This window comes from Lissotriton helveticus, chromosome 10, assembly GCF_964261635.1.
Source record: "Lissotriton helveticus chromosome 10, aLisHel1.1, whole genome shotgun sequence".
Taxonomy (NCBI): Eukaryota; Metazoa; Chordata; class Amphibia; order Caudata; family Salamandridae; genus Lissotriton; species Lissotriton helveticus.
The window spans coordinates 888,390,705-888,414,402 of record NC_136071.1 but is presented as its reverse complement, the minus strand read 5'-3'; the positions used below and the strand labels follow the sequence as shown (position 1 = coordinate 888,414,402).

At 46.8% G+C, this 23,698-nt stretch overlaps 1 protein-coding gene across 5 annotated transcripts in view; it reads left to right on the top strand.

The window, feature by feature from the left end:
• ULK4 (unc-51 like kinase 4) overlaps window positions 1-23,698 on the top strand; it is a 2,246,396-nt gene that overhangs the window by 1,618,570 nt on the left and 604,128 nt on the right. For all 5 annotated transcript variants that reach the window (XM_078663530.1, XM_078663529.1, XM_078663527.1 and 2 more), the window contains one exon: window positions 5,094-5,279. In XM_078663530.1, the coding sequence (XP_078519656.1) occupies window positions 5,094-5,279 (186 nt within the window). The remainder of the gene's footprint in view (window positions 1-5,093; window positions 5,280-23,698) is intronic.

Genomic DNA, 23,698 nt, shown 5'->3' with positions numbered 1-23,698 from the left:
CATTGGCTCTCTAATACTTTTTTCCACCTGCGTTGTAAGATGCAGGCGGCTTGGTGATGGTGCTGATGGGTCCTGTGATGGTGAAGTGGACTATGGTGTGGGCTGTCCAAGTGATCTTGATACATGGCTGTACTTGACTCTGTCGCTGGCCATGAAGTGTGTGTCCTGCAGTGTGTAGGGAGAGTCGGTGACTAGTTGGGTGAGGCCGTTGTTCATGTTTCAAGGACTTTGGCGGTGTTGGTCTTGTTAAGATCATTGAGGTGGAAATTGAGGTCTCTGAAGAAGATGTAATGTTTGGAATCAATGGCATGTGGGGGGTAGCTGAGGGTGCCTCTGATGGGAGTTTTGCTATTGGTTTGGAGCAAAAAACTGATGTGTTCCATGATCGGGGTGGTGTCGTCTGCGATGTTCGTGCATTGGATGGTTTCTTTGTGGATGATGGGAACTCCACCTCTATCCTTTGTTTGTTGATGCGGTCTCTGTGTGCTCTTTTGTAGCAGTGGCGGCCCGTGCAGGTAAGCGTGGTATGGCGGGGGTGAAAGTTACAAACAACGGGATAGATAATGTAAAATAAATAAAAACACTTACCTTGCAGCGAGCTCAAGGTTAGTGGGTTTATCGATTTATTTTACATTCTCTATCCCGTTGTTTGTCACTTTGACTCCCCCACCCCTCACTGCCCCATCCCTGCACTGCCCCCGCCTACTGCACTTGCCTGCACGGGCCGCTACTGTTTTGTAGCCATCGGGGGGTTGTTTTGGCGATGTCTGACTTGGATGCAGGGTTGAGCCTGATCTCGGTAGGGAAGATGGCTTTTGGGGTGAGGGAGGTGATGGTGTCCCAGATCTCAGTGGCGTACTTGCAGAGTGATTGTGCTTTGAGCAGGAGGCAGTGGAGTTGTTCTGGAGCTGGCATGGTCTGCGTGGGTAACAATTCTATTTCAAGGAACAATGGTCCTCAGCAAACAGTAAAATCACGAGAAAGAATATAATATAGACCACGATGGGTTCCTATATGTGTCCAATGTCCAGCCGGACAAGGAGTTTTATTCATCAAATATTAGGAATAGAGTCATCAAATTTTTGAAACACACATTTTGTGGTAGGGCACAAGCCTGTACCCTGCAACGAAAGGGAAGTGCGGGGAAATGGAGCAACAATACAGAAGGGTTGAACAAAACAAGGTTACATAAATACAGGCAAAGACTTTGAGCTATGGTAACTCGCATATAAATATATTCTGCAGCGGGTTTATCCACAAATAGATACCACAATAGTTAGACACAATGGACATTTGTGGTACTATTTTAACAGTGTTGATTTTTCAATCCCATGCTCAATAATTATCGGGATCATCATCCGGACTAGATCATAACATTTGCCTGGTAAGAGCAGTATGAGCCGGGTGCGGTGTACTGTCGGTTTCTCCAATAGATACTATCGTGCGAGATGTCCAGGGAGGGCGTGATGGTGTCAGGGCAATCACTTAGGTTTCAGTGTGCACCTTACTAGGAATCGGGTGGATACGCAAAGATGTTCAAGGGGGAGCCGTGCTCCTCTGGGTGTTTAGAAGGCCCACAGATCGGGCCGTCGGGTCGCCTAACTGGGTAGGTCGACAGACTGGGGTAGTGTGATGAAAACGGGGGGCAGCAACAGTCTGCTGTCCGGTCTGGCGCGCGATTGCATACAATGACAATTGGTTGCTGAGGACCATTGTTCCTTGAAATAGAATGGTCTGCGTGGTGGTACTTGTGTGTACAGGTGCTCTGGTGTTGCAGGAAGAAGAGACCTTGCCAGCAGGAAAAAGGCCCCACGTAGGTTGTGTAGAGGTGTGGTAGCAGTTGTTGTTGCAGAGTCTGGGGTCCAGGTCTCGGAGCTCAGCAGCAGTGTATCTGTGAGTAGCGAGGGAGCTAGGGTTCCAAGCGCTGGGCACAGCCAAGGCGCGGACGGATGCAGATGGGCTTGCCTTTGGCACGGCCGCTTTGCGGCCTCCTTTAAATAGGTTCTGGGGGGCGGGAGGGGCAATGGGTGGCTGTGGGCAGGGCCACAAAAGAGGTGGGAAAGCAGGCAGCAAAACGGGAGGGAGAGGAGTGTCGGGAGGGAAAGCAATGCAGAGAACAGGAGAAAAAGCCTTTTATTTAAACACGTCTAGTACCAAATATAATTAAACAAAGAAATACAATAAGTCTTCATGATACTTAACAGAGCAAAGTAATTCAGAATGGGCAAGTCTTTAACGAAATCGAGTAAGCAAACAAAATAACACAATAAGGGCAAATAACCAGTGTGGGCAAACAGAGGGATACATTCTTTGATACTTAACAATGCTAAGCAGTTCAGAATGGACAAGTCTTTAACCAAAAATGAGTGAGCAAAGCAAAATAGCATTATATTTGGCAAACAAGCCGTGCAGGCAAACAGAGGGAGACAAGCGATCTGAAAATAATGCAACAGTCAAGAGAAAGGCGAAACGATCGGGAAGCAAGCAGAAGGCATCGGACCTGCTGAGCGAGTCAGCAGGGGGAAGCTGGCACAAGGACCAGCTATACCTGGCTGATGAGCCCTTATCAAGGCCAAACCAGTCCTAGGTTACTTGTGTTCTAATTCATTGAGGACCTGGCCTGACAGTTCGGGCTGGACTGTTCCTATTTAAGCAGGGTCAAGACCGATTATGGTATTGCTGTATCCAAACTAAGGTGGGATGGAGTGCATAATAACGATGGACTGGGATGCCGCCCAAAATAATTACCAGTGACTGAGATTATTTGAAGAATTCCATCCATCACTTTTGTATAGTCCAGAAATAGTTGAGGAGATGTAGGTAGATCCATTTGTGACACACACAAACAAGAAATGTCACCACTTTTGGTAGATGGAATTCCTGGAAAAGAATTTGCTGGAGAAGCACTTTCTGCGGATCAGATGTTCAACTTTTCCTGTGCTTTTCCACCAATGCTGCGGATTTACATGCTGTAACAGAAGATCAAGAAGCATGGAGTGCATGTCACCTTTGTCACAACATAGCAGACATTGTGACCTTGTTATCCAGACTCAGTAAACCTCAGCTGCACATCATTTTGGCACCTACCCCAGAGGGGAGGACCTTCTATTGTAGTCAAAAACACCTCTGCCTGTGGCCCGATCATTCTGTGTGCCTGGAACTTGAGATGTTAAGTACTCCTTTATCCCATCAAAGGCATTCAGTATATTTCTGGTGGTTAGGTGAATCTCATCTACGTTGTTTTACTGCTGTAGATGGCAGGTGGTTTCTAGATGGAGTTAGGATACGTCACTAAATGAAAGATGAGGTCGTGACCATCATCCGTTTTGCAGGGACAGAGAATGGATACTTAACCACAATTTGAGCATACCAGTATTTACCTATTGGGGTTCTGTTTTCAAGCTACCTGTTGTTTGATGGTTCTTAAAAGGCCTGCAGGTTAAATTTCTTCTGATTCCTTTTGTGGTTCCTCATTGGGATCTTAATTTAAACCTCTGGTTTCTCAAGGAACCCCTATTCGAGCCAATACTTCATTGTCAATGGTGTGTTTACCTCTTGAAACATTCTTTTGGAGCAAGGATCCGCATTACTTCACCTTCTTTCTCTAAAACCTGCTCAGAAAGTTCTCTGTAGAGAATGAGAACTACCAGAGTATGGAGGACCTGATTTCAGATTTGTGCGCCTGTACAAGGAAAATATAAAACAACAATACTGCAAATGTACACTAATTATACTGCATTAAAACGGTTATGCACAGCTCCCAAACCTACATAATATAACTATTTACGTTCTGGCTGCTCTCTGCTGATGAAAAAAGTGTTCTGTAGAATTGTGGGGTCTTCTAAGGTTTGGAAGAATTTGAGCTGCGCCATAAATTGGAGAAGCTGCTGCTCCAACAAACCCAAGGTAGGTTCTTTTGCCACATTTAGGGGCAGCTGAGATTGTGCTCTCCGAAAGTCTAGACTCAGCAGCAGTAGCATGTCATGTTCCACCCGGTTTTGGGTATGATTTCCACCACTATTTTTCCATGTGGTGTACAATGCATTCCAAGGCTGGAAATGACCATGAAAGGCATATGACAGTCAACAGGATGTACGTTGTTACGGCGCGTGGTATTACCACGCGTACCGTTACAACGCGTATTTTACAACGCAAGTCGTGACCACGACTTGCGCTGTAGGGGTGCGGACTTAGTAATAGTTTAATTTACTATTCCAACACCAGCCTACGTACAGTAGGGAAGGTGTTGGAATAGTAAATCTACTATTCCTTGTCCTTTAGCGCCCTCCAGCGCAAGTCGTAGTTACGACTTGCGTTCTAAAATACGCGTTGTAAAGGTACTGCGGGGTAACATCCGCGTCGTAAAGGATGTTCCCCCAGTCAACAATGCTGAGGGGCCTGCTTGGCATTCAGCCTTGCCGAAAGCACATCTTTCGCAACCGCAGAAGCGCATTTGGCAAAAAGCTCCCTGCCAGGATCTCTTAATAAGGGGATGGTATTTCTCTCAGCAGCAGATGTGAGAAGCTCACTTATCTGGGAAGGCCACCTGCCCATCTATACATGAGGCCAAAGGAGACGTGCCTGTACTCTCCCATTAAAAGCATTAAAGTGGTCCAAATTAAAGAGGTGCATGGACCGAGTACCTGCCAATTTAAAGTACTGGTCAAGACCAACTGAAATGAGTGCCACGTGGCTTAAATGCTAACCCTCGAGCATTTTGAACAATAGTCTTAATCATTTTCTACACATTGAAACATTTCAAATTGTTGCAATCAAAAAATTGGTTTAGGCAGGCAAAGCTGAATAAAACACCCAACTCTGTGTATTTTGACAAATTTAATATTCTCCACATTGAAGTAAATGGCGCACAGTAAATTCTAGAATCAGAATTGTACATTTAGATAGTGACATTTTTTGGGGGGAGTTTCGATATTGATAATTGTGTGTCTACTGAAAGTATTTTATTGTAATAAAAGGTTGCTGAATTCGTCCTCATTCACAGAGTGGTAGTTCTATCACTAAAAGATGTAAAACATATTGTAAATATTAGAAACTATTCCTGTGAAATTGTGAAACTTCTGGTGTGTTTGCAGCTTCCAAGTGAGGACTCTGAAATATGGGACAATTCGTCGCAGTGCTTATCAGTGATGGTCCAGCTGTACGGCGGGGACAATCAAGACAGCATGTCTCCAGAAAACATGGAATGCTTTGCAGAGGTTCTTGTATCTAAAAGGGACCCAAAACACCAGAAGCTGTTGTTGCGAGTTATCAAAAGATTGGTGAGTAGACACAGAAACATCTACTTGCTCGCTATTTATGTGTGGACTCTACTCGACTCGGTCTAAAAATATAGTGACGTTTTTGTAGTTGTAATGGTATTTATACAGAGCTTACTACCCATGACGAGGCATTGAAGTGCTTTTTGATGAGTAAAATGCTCCTCCAGAACCCAAAGTGGATTAGTATAGGGAAATCTAAGTTGTTAATTTGAGCGATGGACATGTAAGTGTGTTAGTTGTACTGAATAGGATATAGGAGTGATAGAGAAAGAAAGAGTCTAGAAAGTGTTTGTGAGATCATAGTAGTAAATGAGGTTTGGGATGAGTCAAAGGAAGGATAGAGGAAGGAAAAGTCTAGAACGGGTTATTAGGAGTTCATAGTAATCTTAGAGCGGAGATAGAGATTATTGTGAAAGAGGTATAGGATGAGACATGGAGTAGTGAATTGGAGAGAGTTAAAGGTATTTATTAATGTATTTCTACAGTAGGACTAAAGTACTATATCTATGTATGCATTATTACATACAAAGGTATACATTTAAATGGAAAATAATCGAGAGATATAAAGTTGTATTATATAAAGATCCATAGGCATATGCATGGATAAATAGTTAGAAACTCCAACGTTTAAGTGTTGCTGTACATAAAGAGAATTTATATTTTTTATTTATTTTGGTGTGGAATTATGTTTTTTTTTAATTTGTTTATTTATATTTAGGTATTTTTACTCTTTATTTTTCCCAGTATTTCAATAGTGAAACACTTATAAATACAATTGTTTTGATCATAGTTACACATTGTAATAGAGAAAATAAAAAAAAACGAGACCCATAAGCGTATAATTATATATTATATGTATATGTGTGTATATATATATATATATATATATATATATATATATATATATATATATATATATATATATATAAAAAATAATATACACATTTGTTAAGCAGACCTATAAGAATATCTATATACTTTTAAACCATAAGTAGCATATATATTTTATCACACAAATTGCATATCTAAATGCATACATATCAAATTATGCATGTTTACATACACAGGCATATGCTGTACATTTGTGTTCTGATTATGGTGGTCATTTAGGAAAGAGCCAACTCTTGAGTGAGTTGGTGAGATGCCTTTCATTTTCTAGAATTGCAGACTAAACCACCTTTGTTTCTTCTACAATGTGTGTGCTACAGCAGTTATTATATTAGCTTGATATCCAGTGCTACTGAAAAATATTAGTTCTGAAAGCGGATTGCTCAATTTTTGCTCTTTTTCCCAATTTTCGAAGAATCTTCCTTGTGTGTGGTGTTAATGTGCTGGTGGCTCCAGAGTAGACCTTAGCTCCTAAATGTTCCACCTAGGGCTAAAGAGACGGTTTGAAGCTTACCACTGTGTGGTCCTACAACTCTCGAACTGTGTGATTGTTTTTTTACTGTAGTATGATAGGCCAGTCACTTGCCTTGGAGTCTGAAGAATACCCTGACACTAACTACACTACATGGAAGGTGAGGTGGGAGGCAAGCTACTCCGTCTTTTATTCTGCTTATACTGCATCTAGGGATCCTCTCAGCACAAGTATTGAGAAAGCCAATACTTTTGGCCCATGGATACTGTATAAAGACACACAAACAGCATAAAGGCATACCTGCGCACTTGCACACTCCAACTCACATGCCTAGGTGGGTGGGTTGATGTATTTGAGGTCAGATGTGTGTGAAAGTAGAAGGGTGGGTGTATGAGTTTGGGGTTGGTTGATGTCTGGATGTAAGGTTGGTTGATGTTTGGATGTAACGATGGATAGTTCTAGCGAGGGATAGATGAGTATTAGGCAGCTAGATGACTGGGTGCCAGGATGATTGAGTGTGAGGCGGGTTTATGAATGGAGTGATAAATTGATGGGCAAGAGGGTAGATGGCGGGTTGGTAGTCATGGTGGATGGCTATGTAATTGGGTGTGAGGTGAATGTTTAGATGAACATGCAGATGGATGTCTTGAAATCAATGGGTTTGGGGTGTATAGATGGATGAGTTCTGGAATGTATGGTTGGGGGGTGAAGGATAGGTGTAGTTTGGATGGATGGATTAGGGTAGATTGATTGTATTCATGTTTGTGAGCGTTGTATGGATTAATAGGTGATTGGGTGTCAGTGCATACAGGAAGCTATGCACGGTTGTGGGTGAATTAGTGTGCTTTTTTTTATTTTGTTAACATTCACTGTAACACCTAATTGTGTCTTGGCAGTAAAAAAAGACCTAGCCCCGTAGTTACAGTGATGCAAGGGTATGACAGTGCTTAAAAATACGTTGTTTTCTTTGATTAGGCATGATGGTATGCTTGCACACTCATCATGTATGGAAAGTGTAATGCAGCTTTCAATACATCGAGCATTATACAAATGATGAGATGTGTCATTGCTTACAATGAGTTGTTGTAGTGAGTTTTGATAGGACCTCAGGGAGAGAATTATAATAGCAAACTTATGATGGGGCTTTAATGTGCTGGCTGAAAGGAGGGACAGCTGATGATGTTTCACCTTTCTCTGTTGATAAGTGGGGTGTAAATTTTACACTGAATCTAGAACGCGATGGATTTTACCAATGCTAAGGGTTCTTGGACGTAGACAATGTCGGCCAGCGTTCTTATTTTTATAACTCCTAGAGAACATAAACTTTACAAGGTCTATAGCTTGTTATTTGAAATGTGTAATTAAATCTAGGAAATCGATTTGCATATGACTTTCTAATTGCACATTTTTAACTTGAATATTTTAAATGATACAGTCTTGTAGATTTTATATTGATTTTAATACAGATGAACTTACTAGTTAGGTGCTTTTAATGTGGGCTTTTATGATTTTTATTGTTAAATCGAATAAAGCTTATCTGAATTGAAGTGGGGTGCAGAATCTTCTATGCACTTCTAGATGAAGGTAAATATCTTAAAGGTAACTCTTGCTTGCACGGTGAACCAATGTGTAGCCTCCTAAGAACAAATGAGGCTGATTGTCTGAAGGTAATGTGCCCTGCTGCATTCTGCTCTTTTTGTTTTTATATCAGTTGGTAAGAAAACATATCAACTGAGAAAGAGTTGGTATTGTTAAAGCGTCTGTTTACAAGGACAACAACAACCTTTGTGTGGCTTTGGTAGGTAAGAAAGGTAATGTTTTTTCAAAAACCTAATGTGGTAGAGTTATAACTTTACTTCTTCAACTTCAGAGTGAGTTTTTTATCTTTATGTATATTAGTTTACACCTGAATAGAGAAGATGAACGTGTGTGTTTGATGGGATAGTGTTTGACTCCATGTTAATAATAAGGCTGGATGTTGGCACCTCAGATCCCTGACTGGTTTGCCTCATCTGTATTTGAATGCCTTGAATCAAACAAAAACTGGTTATAAAAAGTGAAATTGCCCTTGGACATAGATCATGACTAAGAATTAGTAATCTTGAGATCATGTCCGAAAGGACGGTACATAGGATTAATGCAGATGGACTGGGATTCTGCATCTTGTAAGTGCATCACGAGGAGGACTGAATACCAATGTTTAGTTTTTCAAACCTGGCTGCCCTTTGCATGGGATATCAGAACTGCATAGTCGTAAAAGGATTTTGAGAACTGTTATTCTCTGAAACCAACTTAGTTGGAGCAAAACGTATTGCCTTACAAGGGGCAAGTGATCTTTTTGTGGGTTAGTATACAGAGAGTTACCACTGTAAATCCTGGGATGGAACCTCTACTTTGGGATAGGATTCAGGGATAAATAGTTAAGGGCTGGCTTTCGGGTATACTGTTGCATCTTGGCAAATTAACATCTTGTCCTGGACAATCAAAATATTGGCAATACATTATTAAAGAAAAGTTTGTTTTCCTCAAAAATGTACTTTTTATGGTCTGGATTGGAAGAGCAGCTGTCGCCAGTCAATTATTTGATAGTCACCAGGAGAAGGTCTTCGATTCCGCCCACATGTTGGGGCCAGACGTACATGTTTTGATTGGGCATAAATTGTGTGCTTCCACGAAAAAGTGCTTGCTGTACACATAGCTGTGATCATTTTGTTTATTTACCCAGCTGCCTGAGCTTGAATCTTCAGGGCACACACATGACATTGTAATGCTATTAAAGTTTATTTGATAACTAGATCATTTATGGTGTCTTTCTCTGGCAGCTGCACAGATGGAGGAGGGCAGTCATTAACCTGCATGGATTATCTGAAAGAGAGTTTTAGTTATAGATTCCTTAATGTAGAATTACCCACAGGCGCCAAAATGGATTCGGAGAATTTTTCCTCAGCAGTACCCCTGCATGTCGTTAGGTAGCTTCGGTCACCTCTGCATTCCTCGTCGGCATCGTGATCGCTGGGATGACGTTGCCCTATTTACTTAGACACCGCACCTGCGCATTGACGTCAGTTCTTTCTTTTTCCGCTCCAGCCAACGCAGATCTGGACAGAGCGGTACCCTTAGTCATCTTTTTACTAAACTTTTTTGACCTTTTGTGGACATCTTTTTTGAAGTCTTATGACTCCTGGTGCACGAGGGATGTCAAGTCCTTGACCCAGTTTTAAGCCTTGTGACTCTTGTCACAATCTGATGTCAGTCACTGATCTGCATCTCGTGTGCCTTTGGTGTCTGGAGCACGACCACGACCCAAAGTTGTGCTCCGACTGCCAGGCCCTGAACCCAAAGTCTTTGCGGGAGTGGTCCCGAAAGTTTTTTTAGGGCAGGCAGTTGGCTCCGCGCCGTTTGGGGTCCTGGTCGAGGGGAAGGTCGCTGGACCGGTTGCGGAGCCACCACCGCCATTCGTAATCGAAGTCTTCGTCATCGGGTAAGTCAAAGCACAAGAAGAAGGCGAAGAAGCATTGTTGCTCTTTGCCCTAACCCCGTCAGTCGTCCGTCATGATGCGGGACACGGAGGGTCATCTTTCTCTGGGTCCGCCCATGGAGCCTGCTGGGACGGCTCCGCGCTGCCCTCCCTTTCCGGGAGCCGGAGCATCCCCTGCCCAGCTTTGTGCATTTTATGAAGCCCTCCACTGGTCTGGAGGCCAGAGGGCGGGTCAGCCCACCAATGCCCCCCGCAGCTGGCTCCAAACCTTCCTAGTCCAACTTTTCAAGACCACCAGTTGCCAGTGGGTGGCAGGATCCACCATCACCTCCCCCACTGGCACAACATCACGTCAGACAGGTGGGTTTTGCAGATAGTCCAAAGGGGCTCCTCCCTCCCCTTCAAGATTACCCCTCCCTACATGCCACCTACACTCCATTGCGTGTCGGAGGATCACTTGGCCCTTCTCCGTCAGGAAGTCATGGCTCTCTTGGCCAAGGGAGCTATCGAGAGAGTCCCTGTGCCAGAGGTAGGTCGTGGTTGTTATTCCCACTACTTCCTGGTACCCAAGAAGGACAAAGGCCTGCGTCCTATCTTGGATCTCAGGGACATCGAAGTTCAAAATGTTGACATTGGCTCAGGTACTGTCTGCCCTCGACCCTGGAGACTGGAGGTAGCATTGGATTTGCAGGACGCTTATTGTCGCATCCCCGTCTTGCATGCCCACCGGACCTACCTGCGCTTCACTGTAGGCCACAATCATTTTCGGTTTGCTGTGCTCCCCTTTGGCCTTACCAGCACCCCACTGGCCTTACCAGTGCCCCTCTGGTGTTCACAAAAGTGATTTCAGTGGTCGCAGCTCATGTGCGCAGATCAGGGGTTCCAGTCTTCCGCTATCTCGATGACTGGCTGTTGAAGGTGAGCTTGCCCCAGGCTGTCGTCAACCACCTACAGACTGCGGCGGACTTCCTGCATTCGCTGGGGTTCACACTCAACCTGCTGAAGTCGTACTTGATCCCCTCTCAGAACATCCTTTTTATTGTAGCGGTTCTGGACACAGCCCAGTTTCGGGCCTATCCTCCAGACAGCGAGTCTGGGATATTCGGGAAATGATACTTATGTTTCAGCCTCTATCCCCGATTTCAGTGAGAATGATCCTGAGGCTGCTGTGCCTCATGACCTCCTGCATTCTGCTGGTGGATTATGCCAGGTGGCATATGCTGGCTCTGGGGTGGGACCTGAAGTTTCAGTGGGTGCAGCACCAGGGGGAGCTTTCCGATTGCGTCCAGATTGCAGTGGTGGCTAAGGGACCAGGGTTCCCCAACCAGAGTTCACAGTGGTGACAGATGCGTCACTCCTGGGATGAGGCGGCCATATGGGACAGGTGGAGATCAGAAGTCTCCGGCTGAGCCTGGGCTTCACATCAATCTCCTGGAGCTCTGGACGACTTGTCTTGCGCTGAAGGCATTCCTTCCTTCTGTCAAAGGAAGAGTAGTGCAGGTGTTCACGGGCAATACCACCGCCATGTGGTACTGCAACAAACATGGCGGGGTGGGGTTATGGACCCTATGTTAGGAGGTTCTTTGTCTTTGGACATGGCTGGAACATCGGGGCATGTCCCTGGTGGTTCAACACCTGGCAGGTTCCCTGACCGCCAGGGCACACAAACTAAGCCACCGGTGCATGATGGATCACAAATGGTGTCTTCATTCAGAGGTGGTGTAGCAGTGGGCAGAGCCTTGGGTAGATCTGTTCACCACCGAAGAGAATGTGCAATATCAGCAGTACTGCGCGTTGGAATTTCCAAGGCGGCACTCGCTCAGCAATGCTTTTCGTTGCGAGCAGAATTGCGGTCTTCCATACGCTTTTCTGCCTATAGTATCTCTGCCCAGAGTGCTGAAGAAGATCAAGCGCAACCCGGCCCAAGTCGTTCTTTGGCTCCGGACTGGGCACAAAGAGTCTGGTATCCTGAGCTCTTGAACGTGGCCATCGATCCTCCAATCAGACTGCCTCTTCTGGAGGATCTTCTGTCGCAGCAGCAGGGGACGGTCCTCCACCCAAACCTGTACAGCCTCCACCTCCTTCCGTGGCGATTGAGCGGCAACAGTTGACAGCTTTCAACCCCCCTCCTGAAGTCTGTAATGTCATCTTGTCAGCCAGGCGTCCCTCTACTAAAACTGTATACGCCTGTAGATGGAACAAATTCGTGCCATGGTGCGCTGCAAAGGCTATGGATCCCCTTTCTGCCCCTCTTTCTGAGGATTTTCCTCTTCTTACTTTCTTTGACCCAACAGGGCTCTGTTCTGGGCACCCTTAAAGGCTATCTTTCTGCCATTTCGGCCTTTCCTCGCCTTCCTGATCAGCCTTCTCTTTTCAAGTCCCCTATTGTAAAGTGGTTTCTTAAGGGTAATACTTTCCTCTTTCCTCATATTCCTTTCGTAATGCCCCAGTGGGACTTGAATCTTGTCTTAACTTACCTTATGTGCACTCCTTTTGAGCCATTACATAATTGTCCTCTCAGGCTCTTGACTTTAAAAACTGCTTTTCTGGTTGCCATCACCTCTGCTCGCAGGGTGAGTGAGCTTCAAGCGCTATCTTCTAAACCTCCTTTCCTTGCAGTTTATCCGGGCAAGGTTGTCCTTCGAACTATGCCTTCCTTTCTACCCAAAGTGGTTACTTCTTTCCACATAGGACAGACCATCACTTTGCCCATCTTCTTCCCGCCCCCGCATCCTTCCAAGAAGGAGGAAAGACTCCACCGTCTGGATCCAAAACGTGCCTTATCATTTTATCTGGATCGCACAAAACAATTTCGGTTGGCAATCAACCCTATGTTGGCTATTTGGGCACCAAGAAAGTTCAGGGCGTGCAAAAACAGACCATATATCGATGGGTCGTCCTTTGCATTAAGATCTGTTATTCCTTGGCGAAGAAGGAGCCTCCGGTCGGACGGCGCGCCCATTCCACCATGGCGACAGCAGCCACTACTGCTTTGGGACTTGGAGTTCCCCTCAGTGACATCAGCCAGGCAACCATGTGGGCATCACTGCACACGTTCACTAAACATTACTGCCTGGATAGTCAAGTCTTTTTCCATGCAGTCTACTTGTAATGCTTCATATTACCATACAAAGCGATACCAAAAGGGATGATGAGTGTTTGAGTAAATCAAACACTCACCCCCAGTCAACTGATCTGGGTTAAATCCATCATCATTCTTTAGCTCACTCCACCACCCCAGTTCAGACATGGCCATATGCAATTCAGTCTGGCCCTGTGCCTCATGGGAACAGTCCAGCCCGAACTGCCAACCTTCTTCTTTATCAAAGAAGACCTATATGATGTTCTCCTTTGGATACTGCCTATACTCTCCTGTTTAATAAGGTTTGCCAGCCCCAAGTGACCATAACTAAAAACAGGAAATAGATGGTGAGAGAAGGAACAAATCTAAAAGCAGGTGAGAAGGTAAGATTTAAAACAATAAGCAGAGCAGGAAAGGGTCACAGGAGCACAGAGGGTCTGGGCCTTGAAGCTGTATTCCCATCGTCACAGTGGATCCATGGCAAGGCTGTGAATACCAACCTCCCCTTTCGGCAGAACCCACTAGAGTCCTCTCACCACCAGCTGTCAGTCACTCTGTCAATCGTCATCCCTTATTTCTTCAAGAAATGTCAGAACATTTGAGCAAGGATTGTAACATTCATACATTAAGTACAAAGTGTAGGAATGTAAGCACTTTGGGCCTGTAAGGGTTAGACAAGCGCTCTAAAAAATGCAAATGCGGTACAGTACAATAAAATGGTGCGACTGTCACTGGCTAGTTTTGTATGAGACCCTTGCACATAACTTGATTCAAGCAGGGGTATAGCTGCCACTGGTGCAGCAGGTGTAGTGGCGCGGGGACCAAGAGGCTTGAGGGAAGACTGAACCCTGATTAGTGCACTATTTCACGGTTCAAACAGCAGACGAGGTCGGGGGGGCGTGGGGGGTTTGGGAGGGGTTGCCATTTCTTTCCATCCACTGGTGACCATGATACCCGGACTAGGACACCGGCTTCAATAAATATGCAAAGAAAACTGAGAACTGATTTGTGACATCCTGGGGGATCATTTGGCAGTCAGTCTTCTGAATGCACAGTAACTGTGAATGAACAGCCGTTGTTAAAAAGAAAATAATAATGTGTTTTTAAGAAATCTTGAAGTGGTACTGCCTGGGGGCGTACACATCCCTCTTCTTGGAACAGCGAATGTCCTTGTTGTTACAAGTTGCTCTTGTTTGCCAATAGTGATGTCAGCTTTGCCACGACGGAGCACGGCCACGGAAATGCACCTTATTTAAAAGTCACTGCGTTCCTGGGTTCTGAGGACGTTCATCTGTGGATTTCAGCTTCTCTGATCCCCTGCCTCCAGTGGGAGGAGCTCTTGAGACCTTGGTGATCAGGGGCAGAAGAATACACCTAATGCCAGCTGGCCCGAGATGCCCTTCAGCAGTTCCCAGGTTTCTGTGCTCACACTCATTGCGTAACAGAGAGCGACCTGGAGCAGGATGAAAGAGGGCAGGCAGCACCGCAGCCTCCTCCCTGCCCATCCCAGGAAGATTTTATCTCCCCTGACAGGTGAGACAAATGAGAAGAGCTTTCCAACTTCTACATCCCTCACACTGCCAATCACTGCGCCCCTTGACACGATAACCACGCCTCGGTAGTCCTCACGTACGACAAGGAAAGACTGTCCACATAGGATCAAAACAAACACAACACCCCTTCAGGAGTCGCTCTTTGTTACAAGCTTTATCATCAGCTAGTTTTAACTTGTAATTGAGCTAGAACTTTGGGAGTGAAAACTCTTTCCACAAGCGCATGCGATATGATCAAATTGAGAATCTGGGATTTTAAGCCATGCTTTGTGATTTCGATGTCAGCAATTTAATCAGAAGAACTGTGTCTTTCCATGAACTTGCATTCCTCTTTGTGTGATTTATTATGTAACTTTTTATGATGTCCTTGGTTAAAAAAAAATCGTGACCTCACGCCCTGATATGTAGTCACTGTCACTTCCTGTATTCACGGATCAAGTGGCTGACAAAACAAGATTTTTGATAAGCAATAGGTCTCGCATTTGAGCTATTGACATTGCAAATAACAATGCCTTTTATTATTTATTTTTTTTCAAAACATACATAAAAGGCATTGGTATTTACGGTGCCAATACTTAAACTGGCGTAACTGCGAGACCTATTGCATTGCAAATGCTTGTTCGTTATCCTAATAATGAAAAAATGGTTAATTTGGGTGGAAATCAATTCTTATTAGTGAAGACAACCCCAGCCACAATGGTACATTTTAAATTCTGAGCTTGTGCTTCACACAATCAGTCACTCATACTATACCCAGTATGAATGCCCTATGACTCCTTTCCTACACCTCTTATGTAACATTTGCTATACACTGATTTATACACGTGGGATTCATTGTCTCTGTGTGATGTAAAGTGCTCTGATACCCTACAATGATACGAGTAGCGCTATGAAACAAAACAAAAGCATGTAAGAGAGTGGTAATGGAGAAGTGAGGGTCACTGTTAAAGGGTGGTAAATCGCACTCATTTAAATTGCTTGATTTTGCTCGCAAGAAAGTGTCACTCCTAGTCGTTGAAATGTCACTCATAATTACATCGATATTATGATAATGTCACACATAGCAATTTGAAACCTTGGCAGTTATGGATTAGTGTTTCTATGTCTAATGTTACTAAGTGCGCAAGTGGTATATTAACCCATTAATGTTCTATCTTTGCCTTTTCCTGCTCGTTCGCACAGACAGCTTTTTTTTTTTAAACATAGTTTATTGGAGTTTATACTGACATACAATATACTACAATTATCAGATCATCCATATCCGTTAAACGTGTCCCCAATTTAACACTAATTTCCCCTTAAGCCCTCCCCCCTTATTCTCAATGGTGTGGGCATGTCCAGAGTTCTATATCTTAGCATATTGCCAGCTGCACAGAAAGCTTTGCACATCAGTTTCGTGGTTTGATGATCACATGTACGATTATCATTCATTCGTCTTCTTCCTCCAACTGGGAGTCTCGCAAGGCCTGAGTCAGGGTCTCCCAAGCTCTCGCCATCTCTAAAGCCTTATCATTATCAGCGCGTTTAGCCTGCCGAAGCCGGACCACACTCTCCCCATTTACAGAACTCCATACGCCAGCGCCTCCTCGAAGGTCCTGCCCTCGATTTCCAGTGCCAGGTTATCTCTCGTTTGGCCAACAATAAACCTAAATCAATAAATTTGCTGGTTATTTTCGTTTTGGCTGTGTGCGGAAACCAGTGCAGCAAACAGGTAGCCATGTCGCAGTCTAGTTGTCGATTCGTTATTGCATTTAAGAGGCCCCCTACCTCTGCCCAATACTCCCCAATAGACGGACAAAGCCATAGCATATGTTCTAGTTCTACCTCCTGCTCCAGACATCTGAGACACGCCGCATTTTGGACCTGGAAGTATTTCCTCATTTTGCCAGGGGTCAAGTATGCGCGATGTAAAATGTAAAATTGTATCTGTTGAAACCGGGCATTTCTGCTCCCCTTCCACGCTCTCTTAAGAATGTGTTCCCATGCTGTGTCCGGGATCTGGCGCCCTATACTCACTTAATCACTTTAGTTTTAGGAGGTGCACAACACTTATAGTTTGTAGGTAAATGTTTTTTCATGAATTGTTAACAATTTAAGGTGCTCCACAGGTAACGTATCCGACCTGTACGTTGATCAATATCCTTTTGTTAGTGCACACATACCACATGCATGCATCCCTGATTTGGGCACACTTTAAGTTCTAGATAGAAGACTCCACATAATTTTTGTTTGTTCTTTCAATTAATTTTCAAATTTATTTCATATCACAGGTTAAATATCATAATCTCATCTTTATGTTCAACATTTTGTTGCCGAGCTCCGATGCATTTCGGGCTATCATGCCCTTTCTCAAGGAGCTTAATTTGATGTATCTGGCTGTCCCAAAACATGTACGATAAAGTTTGAGTTATGGTGAATATCTTTCGTGCCCGGTTCGCTTGAATTGAAGCGAACCGGGCACGAAAGAATATTCACCATAACTCAAACTTTATCGTACATGTTTAGGGACAGCCAGATACATCAAATTAAGCTCCTTGAGAAAGGGCATGATAGCCCGAAATGCATCGGAGCTCGGCAACAAAATGTTGAACATAAAGATGAGATTATGATATTTAACCTGTGATATGAAATAAATTTGAAAATGAATTTGAAAATTAATTGAAAGAACAAACAAAAATTATGTGGAGTCTTCTATCTAGAACCTAAAGTGTGCCCAAATCAGGGATGCATGCATGTGGTATGTGTGCACTAACAAAAGGAGCCCTATACTCACTTGCCATTTTGCTTTCAGTGCGACCAGTGGTTGCAAACCATCCTGCAGCATCCGAGAGTGGAGACACGTGACTACCTTAACGGTCCATGCGGCCATTACGACATATTGACAAGCTAATGCGGTAGCTGGCTCCGTGTACCCACCCGTCCAGTGTCCCCGGATTGCCGCAGCCATTGCCGCATAGAGCAGGAAGCCGCCCTCCAGGAGGCCATATACGTACCGCAGCGCCTCAAAAGGCATCAATTCACCAATAATATACAGATCCCCCACCATGTGGATGCCCAGCTGTTCCCAGTCCTCCAAGGGGGACCAATCCCCTCCGCGCGGAAGCGCCGTCAACATACCCAGAGGAATTTCCTGCGCATATGCGCGAGTTACCCCTGCCCTATGCTGGGTTCTATTCCAGCAGAGCCTCAGGGTGCGTTCTTCCCCGTCAGGTCCCGCAGAGCAAGTTTCTGCTGCAAGACTATGTAAGAGAGGACATGCCGTTGTATTCCTTGCCCACGTGCGTGTTCCGGTCCTCTGAATTCCCGCGCTATGCATTGTGTCAGGACCTGCAACTGCGCCGCCAGATAGTAGAGCTCAAAATCAGGTACAGCCAGTCCGCCATCCGGCTTAGGCCTCATCAAGGTCGTCAGTGCCACTCGTCTCCTACCTTTGCCCCACAGGAAGTCTATGGTCAGTGACCGTAAGTCTTTAAAAATGCGTGGTGGGATCCAGATCGGCAACGTACGGAAATAGTAAAGCAATCTGGGGAGCGCTACCATCTTGAGCAAGGCTATCCGGCCTACCACCGACAGAGGGAGTGTCGACCAGAACGCAATGCATCCCTTTAGGGCTTTAATACAGCGTCCCACATTCCCCTCCAGCAAATCCAAGGTGTCATGATAAACCCGAACCCCCAGATAGGTGAGGCATGATGGTTCCCAGGCAATCGCACCAATTGACATCGGTGGTGACAAACCCGGTCGGACCGGGAAAAGACATGTTTTGCTCTAGGTTGCCTGAAGTCCCGCACCGCCCCATATTGCGACAGCAACGAAGTTGCTCCCTGTAACGCCACCCCCGTATCCTCCAGGAAGAGGAGCAAGTCATCTGCATACAGGGATACATAGTGAGGCACACCACAAAGCTGCAGCCCCTGGTATGCTAATCCCGACCGAGCCTGGATCGCAAGGGGTTCCATCGCCAGCGCAAATAATAGGGGTGACAACGAGCATCCCTGTCTCGTCCCCCTCATCACCGGATATTGGTCGGAGATCACCTTCCCCAGGCGTACCCTGGCAGTAGCCGAGGAATACAGTACTCTCGTCCATTTACTAAATCGGTCACCCAGTCCGAACCGTCCCAACACCTTGTTGAGGAAAACCCACTCCAGACTGTCAAACGCCTTCTCTATATCTACAGAGAGGACTGCTGGCGAGTGCAGATCACCATAGTCCCCCGCCAGAACCCGCAGGAACCGTCGTATATTCGAAGCAGTATTCCTAGTTGGGATGAATCCCGACTGGTCGGCATGTACCAATGTAGTCATGCAAGGCACGAGTCGGGTCGCCAGTATTCGGCTTAGGATCTTATAGTCCACCGTCAGCATGGAGAGGGGTCTATAAGAGGCCACATCTACATCCGGCCGTCCAGGTGTTAATATTGGGATAATCAATGCCTCCCTCAGTGACCTTGGTAGGTGGCCCAATTCCCCCACCTCCTTGTAGACCTCCAGTAAACGAGGCGCCAGTATGTCAATATAGTACGCATAGAATTCAACGGGCAGGCCATCCGGTCCCGGTGTCTTATTCCTTGCCATATGTTTAATTGCCCCCCTGATCTCAGCTAGGGTGATGTCCTGGCCTAATACTTTTGCCTGGTCTGCGTTCACTTGCGGAAGCGGAATCTCCGCTAAATAATCCTCTATGTCTTTTTCCTCAGTATCCAGCTTGCTCTGATACAGAGCCTCATAGTAAGCCCGGAACCGATAGAGCACTTGTGCTTGTGAGTGGACCAGTAGGCCTGCCTCCGACTCTATTCTCATGATCGGGCCACTTCTCGGTACTGGATTCGCCAGTCTTGCCAACAAGGTATCGACTTGGTCCCCCTCCGTGTGAACTTTCGTCAGGTAACTCTTATAGTCAAAGCTACGCAGCCGCTCAACCTCGACCGCAAGCTTTTCTTTCGCCTCCAGGAGCTGCGTCTGTAGCGATGGCTGTTTCGGTCGCCGCTGCTCTAAGTCCCTCAAGTTCTCCTCAGCCTTTGCCACATCCCCTAGCACTGTCTTCCTGGCGCCTGAATACTTATTAATACAGAGCCCCCGGACAACGACCTTGAAGGCGTCCCACTCAACTGCTCTGGTGGAAGCCGTTCCCTGGTTCTCCTGGAAATAATGTTCAATGCCCTCTCTTATTTCTGTCCTAAAGACCTGATCTTCCAGTGTCTCTGGGCGAAGACGCCATGTCGGGATCGCAGACTGTGCTCGCTGCCACCTAATAGATATTAACAGTGGGTTGTGATCAGATATAGTACGCGTGAGGTATTCAGAGTGTGCTACCACATGGGAAATCGAGTGAGAGCAGAGAATGGCATCTATCATAGCATGAAGCTCATGTATGGAGGAAAAGAAAGAGTAATCTCTGTTTTGAGGATGCTGCACACGCCAGACATCCAGTAACTCCCACCTTTCTTGCCAGTCAGCCCTGTCGTTGGCCAGTTTCCGATCCGGCACAGCTGCCAAAGGGGGATGGGACCTGTCTAGTTCTATGTCTGTAATGGCGTTAAAGTCCCCACCCACTATCGCAGGCCCTGCCAGATAAATCGCCAGCTCGCCTGACAGACGGTCCAAGAAGCGGGCTTGGTCCACATTCGGAGCATATACACTGCATAGCACAACGTCCTTACCATAGAGTTTCCCCTCCACTGCTGCGTATCTGCCCTCCGGATCTAACACCTGTCTCGTTGACTGGAAAGGGACACCTGCCCTCACCCATATGAGCACTCCCCTGGCAAAAGCCGAGTATGCTGTGCTGAACACCTGTCCCCTCCACCTACGCTGCAGCGCATGTCCCTCCGCTTTGGTAAGATGTGCCTCCTGTAGCAGGGCTATATGGATCCCCCTTCTCACCAGATACGCATGAACCTTGTGGCGCTTAGTCATTGAGTTCAGACCCCTTACGTTCCATGTGATGCATCTTAGGTCAGGTAACGCCCCCATTGCATCTGCTGCTCAACTTCAACTCGCTCACATTGCCTCTACCCACACCACCAGTATGTCCCCAAACATCAACACCCCGCATAACACCCCCAACCCTCCCCCCCAGAACAGGACCCAATAACAAGCTATTAGTTCCCATCCAAACTGCACAACAGTACACACAAGACTATTCCGCAGCAGCCGCTACAGGGTGCCGTAAGGGCAGTGGGCGGGCGACTTGGCCCCAACAGGCAGCAGCCGTTGCCTAGGCCCCACCGCCCTGGATCCCACATGGCAACAAGTCGCAATATGTGTGTTTATTGGCGCCTCCAGGCGCGCCAACCCTTCGTAGCACTTCTCGTCGGTTATTCAACCGCCACGGTCCACACAAGTCTGTTATTCATCCATCATTCCATCCGCAGTTCTAGGCGTAACCACAGGTCCCTTAGTGCTATCTGATTCCGAGAGTTCAGTGTCCGACCTCCTCTTATCTTCCTCCGATTCCGTTCCCACTACTGACTCAGCCCTCTGCGATCCCGTAATCTCCGCCGTCGCTGCCAACGCTCTTTGCTTATCTTCCGCCATTTGGGTTAACTGCTGTTTCTGCAGGTTTTTCTTCCGTTTCTGGAGACGTTGAGATTTGCGCATCTGAGAGGATCTTGGTGGGTCAGAGCGTTTTTGGCCTTTATGATCTGTGCCCACTCTATACGTCTCTAACTATGTCCATGCGTCATCAGGTGTCATGAAGAACTGAGTCGTGCCATCCACTATCACTCTCAATTTTTCTGGAAAAATCAGTGAGTACTGAATCCCCTCTTCCCTGAGCTCCTTTTTTAACAGCAAGATAGGAAGCCCTGCGCCTTTGTGTCTCCTGGGTGTAATCGGGGAATATGGTGACTGTGCTAATTCCGACCTTGAAGGGTCCCGCCGTGCGCGTTTTTTGAATCAGCGTATCCCTATCTTTATAGTGGAGCAATTTGGCCACTACTGGTCGGGGAGGCCGGCCAAGCAGTGGTCGTCGAGCCGGGACCCTGTGTGCCCTCTCAAGTGTGAAGAAGGGGGAGAGGCCCTCTGGTGCAACCACAGTTTTGAGCCAGCCCTCCAGGTAATCAATCACGTCTGTCCCTTCCGTATTTTCCGGCAGACCTACTACACGTATATTGTTGCGCCGGTTCCTACTTTCGGAATCTTCGGACCTCTTTTCTAACATCTCCAAGCGACTCAGCGCATCGCTCAGCTTAACTTCCAAAGCCGTCTGTACTGGTGTCAGTCTTTGGATGGCTAGTTCGTTTTCTTTCACCCTATCGACTAGCTTCGAGTGGTCTGCATGTAGGAGCCCTAACCCAGTCGCAACCTGCGCAATATCCTGTTGTAGGGCGTCCTTCGTTGAGGCTATGGTTTCCAGTATCTTATCCAGATGTTGTCGCAGTCCTATTTCTGACAGCGCCCCCTCGGTTTCTCCACCTGCACCATGAGTGTCATCTTGTCCCACAGTCTCTTCTTTCCTATTTTTGGGCTTCATGTCGTGCAGCTGGTCTATCTTCTGCGCAGTGTAAATGTACCCACCCGTGCAGGGGCACCGTGCGCTTCTCCCACGGCTTACTTCTTTGGGAGGTATGAAGCTGGCCAGTTGTAAGCACCGCTGACTCGCTACCTCCAGAGCCATCAACACCGTCCTAGTGCCAGTACCCCTGAGTTTCGATTCCTGGTACAGGTCACTGATCAGGGCCCCACTGCTCCGCCTGCTCCGTGCTTGTTGAAGTCGGGTCCCAGTGCGTTCCCAAGTTCCTCGCTAGTAGCCTTGTAGCCCATGGAGTAGTACGCATTGTGTAGTCCTCAACCTCGCACTCTCCCTGTATAATGACTCTCTGGGTCCTGTGCGACCGGCCCCAGAATGGTGCCTTCGTCTAGCCTCTCGTCGCTCTCTGCGCCTTGATCACGAGCCTCAATTGACCTCTCCTCTTCGCCAGCAGGGTATCCTGGGTTTGGATTGTGGATCCTCAGCGCTTTGTATTTCGCCTGCTCCTGGCCTGCTATCACTTCCCAAGGCCTCCGTGCATGCGCCCCTGTCCCTGCTCATGCAGCGCTGTGAACCTGCTCCCCGTCCCCACCTCCGCAGTGCCGAGCGCAGGTCCCCACCACCACACTTACCGGGCACAGTAACTTGGCACTATCGACCTCCTTCGCAGTCGGGCAGTCTGCTATCGCTCGTCCTACCATCCGGCTTCGTCCAGGGTGTCAGGAGCCCCCGGTCGCCTCTCTGTTAGGCCCCTGGCTGGTAGTCCATCCGCACACGCCCCTCGGGGCGATGCCTCTCCACAGCACTACGGTCCTCCGCAAGCAGATATGGGATTCTCACCACAGCGTAATCTCTGTCGCACTAGCAGCCGTGATTAGCCCCTTTCAACTACAGCGACCAGCTCCGTTCACATAGTGAGTGCAGTCCTCTGGCCGCCATTTTGCGGTCTCGATTTGTCCTGCAGTTCTCGCAATTTTCTCGGCCTGCAGGTGCTCCCCTCACTGGCGGTGCGTACAATTCCCCAGGTGTGCTGGCCTGCTTTCCTCGGGGACTCTGCGGATTCAAGGTGTGCACTCCGTTTGGCATAGAACGGGCTTGCCGGCCCAGCTCTCCACTATTCGCCGCCGACCGCCGCCATTTTAATCCTTCTCCGCAGGCCGCTCTGGCAGTAGATTCCACGCCTGGAGTGCGCAGAAAGCACCGGAGGTTGCCGTGTCGAACGGGAGCCCTTGCTCAACCGATCCAACACCCGATTCTGTAGCGTTGCCGGCAATAAGGAGGTTTTAAAAGGATATTTAGTGGGATCGGGCACGGAGCTATCAGCTCACGCCGCCTCTCCCATCGGCGCTCAAGCCACGCCCCCTCGCACAGACAGGTTTATGGGCTTTGCGCTAGACGGGTACTTACTTTCACTTTCATTTCTTCAGCGCAGAAATCAATGGAACCATTTTATTTCAGCTCCGTAAAGAAAAA